General features: G+C 49.6%; 1 protein-coding gene across 1 annotated transcript in view; it reads left to right on the forward strand.

Annotated features, from left to right (window-relative positions):
* The window catches only part of CAMK2B (calcium/calmodulin dependent protein kinase II beta), a 58,200-nt gene that overhangs the window by 20,410 nt on the left and 19,294 nt on the right, over positions 1–18,496 (forward strand). The window contains 1 exon segment of the mRNA XM_060171002.1: positions 16,197–16,291. Within this exon segment, the coding sequence (XP_060026985.1) occupies positions 16,197–16,291 (95 nt within the window).

The raw sequence follows: 18,496 nt of genomic DNA on the forward strand, positions 1-18,496 counted from the left end.
CCAGGCTGCTCTGCCTGGTTGTGTGTGTGTGTGTGTGGGGGGGCACCCGTGGGCCTAGTGTGTCCCTGAGACTTCTGCCCTTCTACCCACCTCTGTCCTTGCTCTGACCTTGACTTAAGGCAAATCTGCTACCTAGGCCCAGTTGCATGGCTCCTGGGGAGTGGGGAGGACCCAGTGGAGCTGTCAAGGAAGCTAGAGAGAGAGAGAGGGAGACCAACAGAGACTGACACAGGATTGCAAGGGGGTGTGGGGGGACAGCACTGGCCTGTGAGTGACCCCAGAAACCCAGGCACAGGACTGACCGTGGAGGCAGCCCAAGGGCTGGAGTGAGGGCAAACTCTCCGGTGGTGGCTGCCATAGTGAGCCTTCCCAGTCTTTTCTGGGTAGGGGGCCAGGCCACAGCTAGGACCTGGAGCTCCTGGGGGCCTTGGTCTGCTCACCCACCTGCCCCCCTTCCCTCTGGATGCCCCACCCACAGACGGGGTTGGAGTAGTGGAAGAAGGAGCCCGGTAAATGCTGACAGCAGTGCTGGGCTCCTGTTCCCACAGTGTGAATACACCCGCTAGTGTTACCGCCAAGCTGCTGCCATGACTGGAACCAGCTTGGAAAATTCCAGAAAGTTGGGCATGGGAGATAGCATTAATAGTTCCACAAAGAGATGCTCATGCCTGAGGCTCCAAAGTCCCAGGTTCAATTCCCCACACCATTTTAAGTCAGAGTTGAGCAGTGCTCTGATTAAATAAATAGATAGATAAAAATTCCAGGAAGTTGGCTGATTGGTCATTCACCAGTATGACTGGCCTGCGAGTCATATCCCAGGGATACTGGCCCCAGCCTCCCTGCACGCTCCGCACTCCTTCTCCCAGTGTGGCTCGGAGGGACTGACCCACCTCTGCTTACCCCCACCCTCTCCCCACCACACTGACTTCCTGTCTCCAACATAGACTCCTTTATTTGTTTTCAAGATTGTTTTTTATTTACTACATATGCAAGAGTGTCACACATGACACAGGGAGGGGAGATAAGCCGTGCTGTGGGCAGCGGCAGGAACCTGTGTGGCAGCCAGTGATGCTCCCTGTGGCTCCTGGTCACACTGAGGCTTGCTGAGAGTCACAGGCGCCGGTGCTACCCGCTCTTTTTCCTTTTTCTTCTCTTTGCTTTTTCTATTTTTAATATCATGGAATTTACACCATACAGCTTTTCCAGATGGGCTTCCTTTGCCACACACAGGTTCTGTCTGTCTTTCTTTGCCACCAGGGTCATCCCGGGGGCTCAGTGCTAACACTGTGAATCCACCTCTCCACCGCTTCAGATGGCCATTTTTCTTTTTTCTTTTCTTTCTATTTTAATTGATAGGATAGAAGTTGAGAGAGGAGGAGAGAGAAAGAGAGGCATCTACAGACCTGCTTTACCACTTGTAAAGCATCCCCCCTTTGCAGGAGGGGAGCGGGAGCTCAAACCTAGGTCCTTGTACTAGGTACTACGTGCACTTAATTAGGTGCAGTGCTGCCCAAACATGTCTTTTTATGGCTTATTTAGTTTTTTTAGTGCTGAATCCTATCCCACTGTCCAGAATGAGCTATTTTATTTAGCTGCTCACTTACTGAAGGACATCATGGTTGCCCTCAAGTTTTGGTAATCATGAATAAAGGTTGCAGGAGACATCCATACACAGGCTTTTGTGTAGACATATGCTTTAAGCTTGTTTGGGTAAATGCCTAGGAGTGTGTTTGCTGGATCATATGGTGAATGTATGTCTAGTTCTGTCAGAAGCTGTCAAGCCATTTCTCAAAGTGCCTGTGTGTTCCCACTGGCATGGAGTGGAAGCTAGAGTCCTGCCAGCACTGGCGGGCGTAGTGCTCTTGGGGTTGGCAGACAGCTGCTGTTTTACTGTGCGTCTCCCTTGAGCAGTGTCTTTCCATCCGCTGATTGGCTAGCTGCATCCCCTGTGTACTGTGCCCACCTGTTTATCTTCTTTTTAAAATTTTATTGATATTTATCTATTTTTTAAATTATGATAGAGTTGGAGAGAAGTAGGAAGAGAGATAGAGAGGGGGGGAGAAGACAGGGAGATAACGGCAGCCACTGCTCCACCACTTGTGAAGCTTCCCTGCTACAAGGAGCTTGAATCTGGGTCCTCATGCACACTAGCCTGTGTGCTTTACTTGCTGTGCCACTGCCTGGCCTCCACCTGTATATCTTCTGTGGTGAGGTGTCTGTTCATATCTGTTGCCTATTTTTGAGCTGGGATGTGCGCTTTCTTTCTATACAGTCTAAGGATTCTTTGTATTTTGGAGGGATAACCAGTTCCAGTCTTGGTCAGATGTTCTTTGCAAGTATTTGCTCCCATTTTGTGACTTGTCTTCTATGAATTAATATTTTTTATTTTTAGATTGATTTATTAATGGGGTACAGGGAGAAAGAAAGAGAAGGAGAGAGGATCTGGGCAGGGCACATACTTACCTGGTTAAGGGCACATACTACCATGCACAAGGATCTGGGTTTGAGTCCCTGCTCCTCATTTGCAGGTGGGGATACTTCATGAGCAGGGAAGCAGGTGTGCAGGTGTCTCTCTTTCTCTCTCAATTTCTGTCTGTCCTGTAAAATAAAATGGAAAGGGTAAAAAATGGAAAAAATAGTTGTCTGGAGCGGTGCATTTGTAGTGTCGGCATTGAGCCCCAGCAATAACCCTGGAGGCAACAAAACAAAACAAAACAAAACAAAAACAAACAAAAATCATTTCCTTTGCTGAGTTGCTTTTACTACTCTGTCCACAATCAGCTGATTATATTTGTGTGGGTCTATTTCTGGCTTTCTGTTCTCTTCTAATGCTAATGGTCTATTTTTTTTTTTTTCCAAACCACATTGTCTTGATTACTGTAGCTTTGTAGGCAGTTTTGATGTTGAGTACTCCAATCTTGTTCTTTACTGACGATTCTGGGCTCTTTTGCCTCTCTGTGAAAACTTTAGAATAAACTTGTTGATATTTGCAAAATCAGTCATTGGGGTTTTGATTGGGGTTGCACTGAATCTGTTGATCAAATTGGAAAGAAATGCTGTCCTGGAATGATCGAATCTTTTTATCTATAAACACGAAATCTATTTATTTGGTTCTCTGATTTCTTTTGTCAGAATTATATAGTTTGTCTCATATAAATCTTGTACATGGTTTGTTAGATTTGAACCCCCAGCTCCCCACCTGCAAGGGGGTCACTTCACAAGTGGTGAAGTAGGTCTGCAGGTGTCTGTCTTTCTCTCACCCTCTCTGTCCCCCCTTCTCTATCGATTTCTCTCTGTCCTATCCAACAACAAGGACAACAAAGTGGAAAAAAATGGCCTCCAGGAGCAGTGGATTCATAGTGCAGGCACCGAGCTCCAGCAATAACCCTGGAGGAAAAAAAATTAATGTGTGTGTTTGCATGCACATGTGCTGGTCTAATTTCTAACTTCAAATTCTACTAACCACTGACATAAGAAAAGTGATTGGAATGTATGTTAGCTAGAAACCTTGCAGCATTTCTGCAATTGCTGACTACAGTTATTTGTTTCAGATGGCCTGCATAAATGATGTGTTCTGTGATGGTATTTCTGTCTTTACACTTTGTGTTCTTTTTTATTATTATTATTGCATTAACTTTCATTTCCAGTTTATTAAAAATTTGTATTATCTGGGTTAATTGCTGGGGCTCATAATGCCTGCACTATGAATCCATAACTTCCAGTGTCCATTTTTCCCACGTATTTATTTATTATTTATTTATTTACTTATTATTTTTTATTTGACAGAATAGAGGAATTGAGAGGGAGGGGAAGGGGAGAGACAAAGGGAGAGAGGGACACCTGCAGCCCTGCTTCACTGCTTGTAAAGCCTCCCTCCCCCCCCCCGCCCCGCAGCTGAGGTACAGGGGTTTGAACACACACCCTTGAGCTTGGCAACAAGTTCGATCTACCTATGTGGCACTGCCCAGCACCCACTCTTGGTATAAATATCTAAAAACATTGGTGAGAAGAAACAGCCTTGCCTTGCTCTTGATCTTAGAAGAAAAGCCTCTACTTTCTTTGTTTTTTTTTTTTTTTTCTTCCTCCAGGGTTATTGCTGGGCTCGGTGCCTGCACCATGAATCCACCGCTCCTAGAGGCCATTTTTCCCCCTTTTGTTGCCCTTGTTGTTGTAGCCTTGTTGTGGTTATTATTATTACCATAGTTGACTTTGTTTGTTGTTGGATAGGACAGAGAGAAATGGAGAGAGGAGGGGAAGACAGAGAGGGGGAGAGAAAGACAGACACCTGCAGACCTGCTTCACCGCCTGTGAAGCGACTCCCCTGCAGGTGGGGAGCCGGGGGCTCGAACCGGGATCCTTACGCCGGTTCTTGCGCTTTGTGCCACGTGCACTTAACCCACTGCACCACCGCCCGACCCCCCAAGCCTCTACTTTCTTACCATTAAATAAAATGATAGTTTTTAAATTTAAGACATATTTATCTTTTTTTTTTTTTTTGCCTCTAGGGTTATTGCTGAAGCTCAGTGCCTGCACCATGAATCCACTGCGTCTGGAGGCCATTCCCCCCCCCTTTTGTTGCCCTTGTTATTGTAGCCTTGTTGTGGTTATTATTGTTGTTGTTGATGTCGTTCGTTGTTGGATAGGACAGAGAGAAGAGAAATGGAGAGAGGAGGGGAAGACAGAGAGGGGGAGAGAAAGACAGACACCTGCAGACCTGCTTCACCGCCTGTGAAGTGAACTCCCCTGCAGGTGGGGAACTGGGGGTTCGAACCGAGATCCTTCCGCCTGTCCTTGTGCTTTGCGCCACCTGCGCTTAACCCGCTGCACTACTGTCCGACCCCCCATATTTATCTTTTTTTTTTTTTCCCCTCAGACTACTGTTGAGCTTTGGCTTATGGTGGTGTTGGGAGTTCAGAATCTCAGGCATGGGAGTTGTTTACAGAACCACTGTACTCTCTCCCCAGCCCAAAATTTGTTCGTTTTTATGAGGGTGGGAAAGAGAAAGGCCAGAGCCCTGCTCAGCTTCAGCATATGCTGTCCTGGGGATCAAATGTGAAACTTCAGGCTTAGAAGTTGAGGACTCAGCCTCTGAACAACTACCTCCTCAACTTCCTTCAATGTTTGCTATGGAGTGAATCATTTTTCCCCTAGGAAAAAATGAAGCTCTAACTTCCAGTGTTACCTGCTTAGACACAGGGTCTTGTGGAGGTAATTAAGATCAACTGAGTTGATCTAAGTGGTGCTCTGATTTGATCGGATTAGTGTCGTTATAGGAAGAGATTGAAGAGAGTTTGCTGGCTCTTCCTCTTCCTGTGTGTCTCTGAAGAAAAGCACAGTCACCGGCAAGCTTAGAAAAGTGCGACCACACTAGGCACCAGACTTCGCTGACCTTGGCCTTGAACACCCAGCATCCAGAGCCATGAGGGAATTAATTGCAGCTGTTTAAGACACCCCATCTGTGGTATCTTGTATGGTAAGCATACAGAAGAAGCATACAGAACTCTTTTTTTTTTTTTTTTTTTAACAACAGAGAGAGCAAAAGAGACCACAGCACCAACACCTCCTTCAATGCAGTGAGGGCCGGACTTGAACCTGGATTGTACACATGGCAAAGCAGCTCTCTCTCTCTCTCTCTCTATCCTTTATTTATTTATTTGATAGGGCACAGAAATTTGGAGGGAAGGAGGATATACAGGGAGAGAGACAGACACTTGCAGCACTGCTTTACCGTTCATGAAGATTTCCCCCTGCAGGTGGGGATTGGGGACTTGAACCTGGGTCCTTGCACACTGTAATGTGTGCACTCAACCTGGCTGAGCTATTTCATTATCCCTGATGCAGAGCTCTTTATCAAGTCAAAAATGTTTCTGGTTTACTGAAGGGATTTTATCGTAAATGTGAGCTGGATTTTGTCAAGTGCTTTTCTTTTTTCCATCTATTGATATGATCATGCGGTTTTCCTCTTCAAATCACACGAACTGATTCTTGACTATTGAGCCAGCCTCCCACACACAGGGTGAATCCCTCCTGCTTGGGGCCTACGACTCTTCCTAGATGTGAAGTGTCAACTTTGCTGAGGATTTCTGCATCTATTGTAATGAGCTGTTAGACTCTGTTTTTCTCTGAAGTGATGTTTTCACCTAGTTTTAGTACATATATCCACAGACAGGAGTTGCCTTTCCACACTCACAGGTGTGCGATTCGGCAGCATTCTGCCCATTCAGTGGTGTGTAACCCCTTCATCCTATCCCTGAATGCTCTCTTCACCCCCTGTACTCTGCTCCATTAAACACGTCCCTTCCTTCTCATGCCCTTCACACTCCTCCGTGTCCCCTGGATTGATAACCACCACCCTGTGCCCCCCCCCAGGTGGGGGTGGGACAGGGTGATATGGAGGGGTGAAAATAGTGGGGCAGAGCCCGTGTGATGGACCTGGAGCAAAGCAGGCTGGTGCTCATGTATGACAGAGGACTGGCCCTGCTGAGCAGAGAGCCCAGTGAGGGAGGCGTTTGTCTGCAGATGTGGCGAGCAGTCCCTGTGGTGGTGGCAGAGACCTTGCTGGGTGACCATGTGTCTGTGGGATTAGACCCAGGCAGGATGCAGCCCCTCAACTGGCTACTGCCTGCTTAGAAATGCCTGGAGAGTTCTGGCCAGTGCTCTGGGGGCTGGGACTTGGGCACCTGCAGGACTTCCCCCCCAGGTGGGGGTGGGGGATAGAGGTGGGGGGGTGAGAGGCTGCAGCTCCCCCCAAGGGCGGTGCCTATCTAGTCAGGAAAATGCTGGGCTGGTGTGGGGCAGGGGGTGGGGAGTGGGCGCCCATCACATCCTCCTGCTCCCCTGTGGGGGCTTTGCTGCCCTTTTTTGTTAACCAAATATTTTCTTTTTTAAAAATTTTTTTCTCTTTTATTTATTTCCTTTTTGTTGTCCTTGTTTTTATTGTTATTGTAGTTATTGTTGTTGATATCGTCATTATTGGATAGGACAGAGAGAAATGGAGAGAGGAGGGAAAGACAGAGAGGGGAGAGAAAGATAGACACCTGCAGACCTGCTTCACCACCTGTGAAGGGACTCCCCTGCAGGTGGGGAGCCGGGGGCTCAAACTGGGATCCTCATGCCAGTCCTTGCACTTTGCACCACATGCGCTTAACCCACTGCAATACCACCTGACTCTTAACCAAATATTTTCAAACACTAAAAGACTATTTCCTCAAGTCTTTGTACTCTTTACAGTGTAATGCCTATTGACATGATTCATTTCGACTGACACTTTATCATTAAGTTTAGATGCTCAGACAAAGCAATAAATCAAGCCTTGGTTTGGAGCACTTGATGACTTCTAAAATATGTTTTTATTTGGGGGCTGGGTGGTAGCACAGTGGGTTGAGTGCACATGGCACAAAGCACAGGGACCAGCATAAGGATCCTGGTTCAAGCCCCCTGGCTCCCCACCTGCAGGGGGGTCACTTCACAGGCGGTGAAGCAGGTCTGCAGGTGTCTATCTTTCTCTCCCCCTCTCTGTCTTCCCCTCCTCTCTCCATTTCTCTCTGTCCTATCCAACAACAACAACTGCAATGGCAATGACAACAATAATAACAAAGGTAACAAAATGGGAAAAAATGGTCTTCAAGAGCATTGGATTCATAGTGCAGCCATCAAGCCCCAGCAATAACCCCAGAGGCAAAAAAAAAAAAAAAAGAAGTGTGCGTGTACTGGGGATAGAGACAGAGAATTGAGAGGGGAGAGATAGAAAGGGAGAGACAGGCAGAGAGAAACACCGGAAGCCCTTCTCCACTGCTTATAAAGCTTCCCCTGCAGGTGGGGAGTGGGGGCTTGAACGTGGGTCCTTGTGCATGGGGACATATGCATCACCCCTCCTCCTCATCCTGGGTCTTCACTTTTTTAGCAGAATGCGCCCAGTCTTACGCATGAGGCTCAGAGTCTCAGAAGGGGGTCAGTGCGTGTGCTAAGAATAGAGTCCTGCTCCCTGCACCCGGCCCTCTGGAGACGGTGTGGAATAAAGATTGCTCTGGCCAGATACGCTGGCACAGCCCTCACTGCAGCCCTGCAACCCACGTGGCTGCAGGAAAGTCTGCAGAGACCTACCATCAGAGGAGAGGGAGGAATTAGGGTGGAAGGAAAAGAATTGGTGGATTTACTGGTTCTTGAGCGTCTGAACTGCTTGAGGAATGAGGTTCTAGAAGCCTGTGCTCAGTGAGCCCAGCATTTTACTCCATGAGGCAGAATTAGGGGTACAGGATATGTGTGTGTGGGTGTTACCAGTCCAGTTGTGCCTCCTCAACAACACTCATGTGTCTGAACCCCCAGCACCTCAGAGCCTGATTTGGAAGAGTATCTCTTTTTTTTTTTTTAATTTCCTTTTGTTGCCCTTGTTGTTTTATTGTTGTAGTTATCATTGTTGTTGTTACTAATGTCATGGTTGTTGGATAGGACAGAGAGAAATGGAGAGAGGAGGGGAAGGCAGAGGGAGGGAGAGAAAGATAGACACCTGCAGACCTGCTTCACCGCTTGTGAAGCGACTTCCCTGCAGGTGGGGAGCTGGGGGCTCAAACCGGGATCATTAGGCTGGTCCTTGTACTTTGAGCCGCCTGCACTTAACCCGCTGTGCTACCGCCCGACTCCCGGAAGAGGATCTTCTGTGGGGGTGGGAGGACATATCATTGGGTAGGGCTTATACTTTGCCATGTGCATGGCCCAAGTTTGAACCCTGGCACCACATGGGAGCATCATGGCACTGGGGGAAGCTCACTGTCTCCCCATCTCCATCTCAGTGGGAAGCTGAAGCAGCCCAGGAGCACATGCTTGAGGGTCCAGCTCTGAAAAAGAAAACAGGATGTAGGGCTGGGAGAGGAATAAGGCTGTTGGAATCAGCCCTCATCTGATAAGGAAGGAGTGCATTTATGCAGTGGAGGATGTTCACAGAGACCCCAGGTGACTTTGATGTCTCTGAGCAGGAAGATAGAAACTGGGGTGTGGGGGGCTGCTTCTGCAAGGTGGGGAATAACAGACACTGACAGGACCCCTGAAGCTGCAGGAAGTCTGACCTTGTCATGCTGGCTGGCCACAGAAGCCTTCCCTCGGGCTCGGGCTGCCTCTCACTAGGCTACAAGGACTTGGAGTGCTGGGGTGTTGATCTGTGGAACTTGCTGCCCTAGGTGGGAGCAGGGTCCTGGAGGTCTCTGAGCTGTGTGCTCCGGTCTGCTGTCCACACCCCCGACCCCCTGCTCCACAAGGAGACAGGGAGGCTGGGAGCAGCTGGGTCCTGGGATGGGGGTGGGAGGCATCTGCCAGGTGACCTGGGGGCAGGTGTCAGGAGAAGGAGTGGAGCCTGAGCTGATGCTTGAGAAGAAAGGGGGCACAGTATCCACACCTCAGGGTGCTCTGGGCAGGGTGGGGCAGGCACTGCAGATGAGCTCCCAGCCTGCTTCTCTGTTGTTGTCATTTCTGGGGCTTCAGCATTGTAGGTTAATATTTTCAGATAGACATATGAGAGAGAAAGAGGGAGAGAGGGAGAGAGAGAGGGAGAAGGAGAGAGAGGAAGAGGGAGAGAGAGGGAGAGGAAGGGAGAGATTGGGAGATATCAGTACTCAAGCCTCCTAAAGTGCAGTGGGGGCCGGGCTCAAACCTGGGGTTACTCCATTTAAAAAATATATTTATTTTACAAAAGAGAGAGACCAGAGCACTGGTCTCTGGCATATGCAGTGCCAGAAATTGAACCCAGGACCTCATGTTTGCAAGCCCTGTACTGTGCTGAGCCACCTTGCCCAGCTATGGTTGATTGCATTTTTGACTGTGGGTGTGGATTATGTTTTCCACTTTTCTTATTTTGTCAGGATTTTTCTCAGCTCTGGGTTATGGTACAGGAATTGAACCCAGGACTTCAGAGCCTCAGATGTGAAAGGTTTTTTTTTTTTTTTTTAAGATTAAAAAAAAATTTATTCCTTTTTGTTGCCCTTATTGTTTTATTGTTGTAGTTATTATTGTTGTTACTGATGTTTTTGTTGTTGGATAGGACAGAGAGAAATGGAGAGAGGAGGGGAAGACAGAGAGAGGGAGAGAAAGACAGACACCTGCAGACCTGCTTCACCGCCTGTGAAACGGCTACCTTACAAGTGGGGAGCCGGGGGCCCAAACTGGGATCCTTACACTGGTTTTTGCGCTTGGTGCCACGTGCGCTTAACCTGCTGTGCTGCCGCCTGACTCCCTGAAAGTTTTTTCCATAGCCACTGTACTATCTCTCCAGATCATCTATCTTCCTTCCTCCCTCCCTTCTTTCTTTCTCTCCTTTCTTTCTTTCTTTCTTTTATATTTTTTGTTATAAAAAGGAAAGCACATATAAGAAAGAAAAAGCCCAAAACAGTCTTAGTCCTCTGTTTCATAAGGAAATTCCCATTTTCAGGGCCCAACTGGTGGCGCACCTGGTTGGATACACATGTTATAATGTGCAAGGACCTGGGTTCGAGACCCTGGCCCCCACCTGCAGGGGGGAAAGCTTTGCAAGTGGTGAAGCAGTGCTCTGTCTCTCTCCCTGTCTATTTTCCTCTTCCCTCTCTATTTCTGATAGTCTCTACCCAATAAATAAAGATAATAAAAAATAAATACAAATAAAGGAAATTCCCACTTTCCACCAGACTGCTTAAATCAGGCTAAAACAAAAACCCTACATTAATCAAAGGTAGAAAAAATGATGTTAGCAGATGACTATATGGCAGTTGGCTTCATTTTGTTGTTGTTGCTGTTTTGTTAGTGTCAGGGCTTCAGCACCCTGGTCTGATGTTTTCAGGTAGAAAGAGACAAACAGAAATAGACGTGGGGGAGAGGGACAGAGCCCATCTAGGACAGCACAGACCAGGGAGAGTGTCTGGGGAAGTTTCTGTTGTTTGCTCAGCCTGTTCCCAGGAAGACCTGGGGGGGGGGGCAGTTGTTTGGGAGGTCAGGAGAGTCATTCATTCCAAGGACGAGGGTTCCTCTGTGTATGGAGAGCCTTACCCAGAAAATCAAGTGAGAATTTCTGATTTATCAGTTAAACAAGAGTTTGATCCTTTTTTTTTTTTTTTTTGCTTTTCTCTTTGTAATTTTAATCGTGTGTGTGTGTGTGTGTGTGTGTGTAGCAGGGTCTCATGTATTTATGGTTTCACTACTTCCATGTTGACTTTTAATTTTGTTTTTTCACTAAGAGAAAGAGAGATGGAAAAAGACATAGGAACTGGAGAGGGAGAGACACCATAGCATAGCGCCTTCCCAGGGTCTTGCCAGTTCTGATAGTTTGAGCGCATGAATCTGGGTTGCATGCCTGACAAGGCATGTGCCCTACCAAGTGAACTAGCTCTCCAGCTTCAATCGTTCTCTCTTTCTCTCCCCCCCTTTTGCTTCCAGGCTTACCACTGGGACTTAGTGCTGGCACTACAAATCCATTGCTCCTGGCAACCATTTTTTCCATTTTCCTGAGTAGGACAGAGAGAAATTGAGAGAGAAAGGGGAGAGAGAAAGACAGACACCTGCAGACCTGCTTCACCACTTGTGAAGCAACCTCCAACACAGGTGGGGAGCCAGGGGCTCGAACAGGGATCCTTGTGCGGGTCCTTGTACTATGTGTGCTTAACTGCGTATGCCACTGCCTGGCTTCTCCACTCTCTCTTTAAAATAAATATTTTAAATTTTATTTACTGATTTGTTATCTTTTCCTGTTATTTCCCCCTGGAACTTTGCACTTGCACTACTCCCAGCAGACTCTCCTTTCCCTTTTCCAGTCCCCTCTCCCCCACCACCAGGGTTATTACTGGGGCCTGCTGTGTGCACAGCACATCCATGGCTCCTGGCAACCATATTAAAAAAAATAGAGACAAAAGTGGAGAGAGAAGAGATAGCGAGAGAGACACCTGCAGGTATCACCACTCATGAAGCTTCCCCCTCTGCAGGTGGGGGCTGAGGACTAAAACCTAGGTCCTTGTGTATGATGATGAGTGTGCTCTACCAGCTGAGCCATCTCTCCACCCCCCTGGGCAGGGACCCACAGTCACCCTACTTACTGATGGTGCCAGGCCCTCGGGACCTTCAGGCTGGTTGAGTGAGCCTCCCTGGTCTTTGTCACAAGCTTCTGCAGGCTGACAAGGCAGACCAGTAGGACTGGGAGGGTAGATGCCCAGTACTAGCTGCAAGGGGCAGCCCCAGGGCCCGAGAGCTGCAGGCAGCAGGCAGATAGAGGCCATACCTCCAGGTGCCCGAGCTCTCTCCCATGTTCCCCCTCACTCTGGTGGCCCATGTGGACCATGGAACACTCAGGCCCCCGGCCCCACCCTTAAGCTTTCAGATGCTTGAGCAGACCTTGCAGCCTAGGGGGGCCCAGGGTCCTCCTCCTACCTAGGGACCCCATCCTCCCACATCTGGTCAGCCATGGCAGGTCACCCTGATTCTCCTCTCACTGCTGACCTCTCTGGCCACTTGTGCATAATCTTTATTTTATTGCGTCTCCATCATCGGCACAATCCCTCTGCTCCCAGTGGATTCTGCTTACTACCCTCTTCTCCTCCTCCTCCAATAGAAAGACAGACAGAGAGAAGGAGACAGCTCCGCTCCTGTCTGAGGCTTCCCTCCTGCAGATGCTCCCCTGTAGTGACCAGGTTTTAAACCTGGGTCCTCGAAGATGGTAAGGTATGTGCTCTGCCGGATGAGCCACCTCCCAGCCCCCTTTATTTTATTTTTTTAAATGAATTTATGAGGCCGGGAGGTAGTGCATCTTGTTGAGCACACATTTCCATGTTCAGGGATCTAGATTCAAACCCCCTGGTCCCCACCTGTAGGGGGAAGCTTCATGAGTGGTGAAGCAGGGCTGCAGTTGTGTCTCTCTTCCTGTCTCCCCTCCACTCCTCTCTTTCTATATATGTCCAATAATAATAATGTAAAAATAAACTTTAAAAAATTAAAATTTTTTTATTTATAAAAAGGAAACGTCGACAAAAAAACCATAGGATAAGAGGGGTACAACTCCACACAACTCCCACCACCGGAACTCCGTATCCCATCCCCTCCCCTGATAGCTTTCCTATTCTTTATCCCTCTGGGAGTATGGACCCAAGATCACTGTGGGATGCAGAACGTTGAAGGTCTGGCTTCTGTAATTGCTTCCCCGCTGAACATGGGCATTGACAGGTCAATCCATACTCCCAGCCTGTCTCTCTCTTTCCCTAGTGGGGCAGGGCTCTGGGGAAGCAAGGCTCCAGGACATATTGGTGGGGTCTGCCCAGGGAAGTCCAGTTGGCATCATGTTAGCATCTGGAACCTGGTGGCTGAAAAGAGAGTTAACATATAAAGCCAAACAAATTATTGACTCATCATGAACCTAAAGGTTGGAATAGTGCAGATAAAGATTTTGGGGTCAAATAATTTATTTTTATTTCTCATCACCAGGGCTTCACCACTCTGGGCTGACTTTTTCTGTGAGAGGAGGGGGGAGGGTGGGTGGTGGCGCACCTAGTTGAGCGTGTTACGTTACAGAGCGCAAGGTCCTGGGTTCAAGCTTCCAGCCCCCACTTGTAGGGGGAAAGCTTAGCAAATGGTAAAGCAAAACTGCAGGTGTTTCTCTTTCTTTCTCCTCTATCTCCCCTGTCCCTCTCAATTTTTGGCTGTTTCTATCCAATAAATAAATAAAGATAGTAAAAATAGAGAGAGAGAGAGAGAGACAGAGACAGAGAGACATGGAGAGAAGGAAAGACCACAGCAGTGAGGCTTCCGCCATGTGGTCAAGGCTGCGTTTGAACCTGGGTCATGCATTGACACAGCTGGCACCCTCCCTGCTGAGTTTTCTCCCGGACAGCACAGTCTTCAAATCATGGAGCCACTGGCCTCAATGACCTCAGGGCTGGGTTGGGGGCCAGAAGGGGCTGTCCTCCCCTCTGCCATCTCTCAGCTGACCCTGCGGCAGAGGCAGCCCCTCACTGCCTCGGTGTTGGGGTGCAGGTACAGGGGGTAGTTGGGGCAATTTTTTGTATATCTAGTCCACCATTCTGAAAACTTCCGTGCAGGTGCTTCCATGTGGTGCCTGGGGCTCGAGCCTAGGTCCTCAAAACACTGCAAAGTGTTTGCTTGGTTGGGTGAATAGTCTCTGGCTTTGTCCTTTTATTTGTTTTATTTTTACTGTTTTTTTTCTAGAGCATTGCTCAGTTCTGGCTGATGGTGGTGCTGAGGACTGAGCTTGGGACCTCAGAGCCTCAGGCATGAGTCTGTTTGCATAATCATTATGCTCTCTCTCCAGCCCTTTTATTTATTTATTTATTTGAGTGGTAAAGGACATTTTGATAACATAACCTACAGAAGTAGCTAGGAAGAGGGTTCAGATAGGGCCCCCCTTTCTCCTTGAGGTAGCCCTGCCACCTCTCACTCCCTGGCTGATTGAGGAAATAATAATTGAGAGGCAGTGGACCTGGGTCAAGCCACTGCTTGGTTGTGAAGGAAATGTTCAGTTAGATTGAGTGTGGTATTACTGCTTTTTAAAATTTTTTTATGAAGTGAAATTGCTAAAAAGATCCTAGCAAAAGAGCGTTTTGATTGATGCTGCTGCTTTTCCATGCACCGAGCGCTGGATCTAGGTGCCTGTGGGTTTTGGGGTGCTGGGTGTGGGGAGAGCTTGTGTCCTGATGGGGGCTGTGCCTGCTGGCCTGGGGGGAGCAGAGGCAGAGGAAGGGCCTAGGGGCTTCCCTGGCCCCTTCTCCCATGTTTTCTCAGCCTCCTCCTCCCTCCTCACCCTGTCCTGGCTCCAGTCTCATGGAAGCAGGTGTGACATTCTTAGAAAATGACTGAAAGTCAGATTAAACCAGTAGTGTCAACAAGTTGAGTGCCCCTGAGACCTTTGCCCTCTGACCTCTCTGGGGCTTGAGGGCTCCCTGGATTCTTTTTTCCCCCCTGTAAAAATATATGGTCTTCTCACCTGGATAGTGTTGTGCTCTGCTGTGCACTTGACCCAGGTTCGAACCCAGCCTCCACTGCACTGGAGGAAGCTCTGGTACCATGGTATCTCTCTGCTTGCTCTGCTTCTGTCTCTGTCTCTCTCTTTCTGTCTGAAAAAGTTGTCCAAGAGACGTGAAGCACCAGTCATGGCAATGACCAGCGTGAGCTTGGCCACCCTGCAGCAGGAGCGGATCAGCTCCTATAGACAGAGCTGGGGGTGTGCACTTCCAGAGAAAATTGTGTCTGTCATTGTTTTTGAGACATAGAATTTCCTGGATTTTGTGTTTTATTTGTTGGAGAGAGAGGGAGGGGAAAGGAGGGAGGGAGGGAAGGAGGGAGAGAGAGAAAGAGAGAGAGAGGAGAAGAGAGAATAGAGACCCCTGCAACCCTGCTTTGCTGCTTGTGAAGCTCTTCCCCTGCAGGGGGGTCCAGGGACTTGAACCCAGGTCCTTGTGCATGGTAACATGTGCACTCTACCAGGTGAGCCACAGCTGAGCCCCCTCCCATGTCATCTTGTAACAGACACAGTCAGCACGTGTTCTTTCTTTTCTTTTCCTGGTTTTCCCCAAATCATTGTATTGAGGATGTGTTGATTGACAGGGCTTGTCATGGGGGTACAGCCTCCCACCACCCTCCACCAAAGTATGGTCTCCCTGCACCCTAGGGCACTGGACCCTAAACCCTCCTCCTGCCTCCTATTAGTGACCCTGCACCCCGCCTCCTCTTGGGGGAGGGGGTCAGTGTTTGTAGGTTAGCACAGCCCTGACCCATTTTCCCAGCTCCCTCTCTTGAGCCTTGAGGCTCTCCCCACCCCACTGCTATTCCCCTGAGGGCTTGTGACTTTCCCAGGCCGGGACCTGCCCTCACAGCCTGCTAACACAGGTGACAGAGAGGCCGGAGGAGGGTTCCATGGCTCCATGCTCTCCTCTCCCTCCACAGCCTTCGTGGAGTCTCTGCTCTAGTCTGGCTCCAGCACAGATTTCACTGCTCTGGGATGAGGGGGGCCTGAGGGGCTTGGTGGAGGCACTGAGCCCAAAGACCAAGCACTGGGTCTCAGGGCCACCCTCTGTTCAGCCTGGGGGAAGGGGGGATGGTGTGCAGGGCAGGTATGTTGCTGTTGCTTTTCCCTGAAGCCCCCACTGGCCAAGCTGTCTGGTTGGGGTCTGTGGGATGCTCCCCCCATCAGTCTCTGCCTTCCTGGGATTAACAGGCTTCTTTCTCCCCTCTCTTTCCAGGGGGGCTTTCTCTGTGGTCCGCCGCTGCGTCAAGCTCTGCACTGGCCATGAGTATGCAGCCAAGATCATCAACACAAAGAAGCTGTCAGCCAGAGGTAGGCAGGGGTGGGGGCTGGTGGGGGGCACGCAGAGGTTGTGGGTGCCAGCTGCAGCTGGTGGGGGTGGGGGGTGCGGGGGAGCCTGCAGGTGCAGTGGACATTGCGTCTGCCCTGAGCCCTGAGACAGGTCATTGGGTGGCCTGGGGATCATGCTTCTCCCAGAGACCTGCATTTGGGAGTATTCTTCCATTTTGGGGAGTGCTTCTGTATTTGGGGGTGCATCTGCATTGGGCATCACCTGTACTGGGGGATGTACCTGTTTTTGGGTGTGTGTCTGCATTGTGGGTGCACCTGCTTTAGGAGGTGCACCTGCATTGAGGGATGCACTTGTAATTGGGGGTGCATCTATAATTGAGGGTGCACCTGCAATTGAGGGTGCACCTGCATTGGGGATCCACGTGTATTTGGGCATGCACCTGCTTTGGGTGTGCCTGCACTGGGGGTGCATGTGCATTGGGGATCTGCCTGCACTTAGGGGATCCGCTTGCATTGAGGGTACATCTAATTTTAGGGGGTGCACCTGCACTGGGGGTGTTCCTATACTTGGGATGCACCTGTATTTGGGAACACAGGCATTTAGGGACCTAGAGCACAGAGATAGGAGGACCCCCAGACACAGGCGCTCAGGGGCCCCAGGATGCAGAGATGTGCACCCCTGTGAGGCGGGCAGTGCTGGGAGGGCACAAGTTCAGGGTGGACTCGTCCTGCTGTGTGCAGACCCCAAGGCAGAGGAGCATTCGGTCTTTCACCTGGGGGGGGGGGAGGGCTAAAGGAAAGCTCTCCTCCAGGTGCCCTGAGTCATGAGGAAGATAGCAATCACCCCCACATGCCTGGGCTCAGAGGGCAGGGGATGAGCCAATGCACCCGTGTGAGGCTGAGCACAGGAGAAGGAGGAGGGTGGGGAAGAGGAGGGGGAGGAGGAGGTGTGGGGGGAATGGGACGGTGGGGTTGAGCCCTGCTCCAGGGGAGCTCCCTGAGTGCCAGCAGGGGCCCAGCCTATGGAGCTGCCTGGCCCCTGCTGTGTACCTGCAGTGTGAATCTGGAGCCTGTGCACCCTGCTTTTGTGCCTTGACTATCTCTCCCCCAGGTTCCGGGTCTACACTGTCTCCCTGAGTCCCACCCAGGCCTGCCAGGTGACCATGCTCAAGTGCTCTCGGCTGTGTGAGAGGAGGGCTTGCAGAAGGGTTGTGTGCAGCCCAGAGCACTTCCTGAAGATTTCAGTCCCGTGCCTGTGCAGGGGCCGCTTCATCCCATCTAGGAATGCACAGCCCCTCCCAAGGGACCACCTGAGTCCTTGGTGACCTCGGGTGGCAAAGCAGTGACAGGACACTGCACCACATGAGGTAGCACCCTGGGTAGCACTGAGGGAGCTTCATGGATGGTGGGGGGGAGGGTGATGTAGTATCTGTCTCTTCCTCTCCCTCTCTCTCCTCTCTTCCTATCTGTCCTTTTCTCTCTCCCTCTAAAGAAGACATGAAAAAATATGGGCCCAGCAGGCTGCTCAGTGACACCAACATGTATGGAACCCCAAGTTCATTCCCCAGAGCCACTTAAAAAAAAGAAGTTGTGAGACTTGCATGCCCCAACTGCAGGGTGCTTACACCAGAATGAATGGTGGTGGTTTATCTGGAGTGAGAACAGGCATGAAGAAAAGATTCTTCCTTCCTGAGGCTCTGAGTTCCTAGGCTCAATCCTAAGCCAGAGCTGACAGGGCTCTGCTAAAAAGAAAAAATAGGAAAGAAAAGAAAGCATTCTTGTTGCTTACCTGAAATTTCAGTTTTACTGGAATGAGTGTGTGTGTGTGTGTGTGTGTGTGTGTGTGTGTGTGTGTGTGTGTCTGGCAGTGCTCTAGAGTTGTTGGAGAATAGATCTTTTGTAATTAACTCATAAGCCAAATTGGTTGTTAAAGCTTCTGAAAATGGGGGTGGGTGAGGATAGCAGAGTGGAGGCCAGGCTGTCCTGGGGACCCTTGTGGACTCTCAGCCTGTTTTAGTGGCCATGTCTAGGTGTGTGTGTGGGGGCAAGGGGGTTAGTTCCAGGATCCTTTTGCTTGTGGGTTCTGGGGTAACACTACCTTTTGCGAACACTTTGTGATACAGTTTCCTGGGTCCAAGACCAGAACCTCCCGGGACCTGGGTGAAAAAATGCCCAGTGAACTTAGGGTGCACCCAACCCCATTGGGCAACTGGAGGGTGAGGAGTT

Source organism: Erinaceus europaeus, chromosome 14 (genome assembly GCF_950295315.1).
Source record: "Erinaceus europaeus chromosome 14, mEriEur2.1, whole genome shotgun sequence".
In the NCBI taxonomy this organism is placed as follows: Eukaryota; Metazoa; Chordata; class Mammalia; order Eulipotyphla; family Erinaceidae; genus Erinaceus; species Erinaceus europaeus.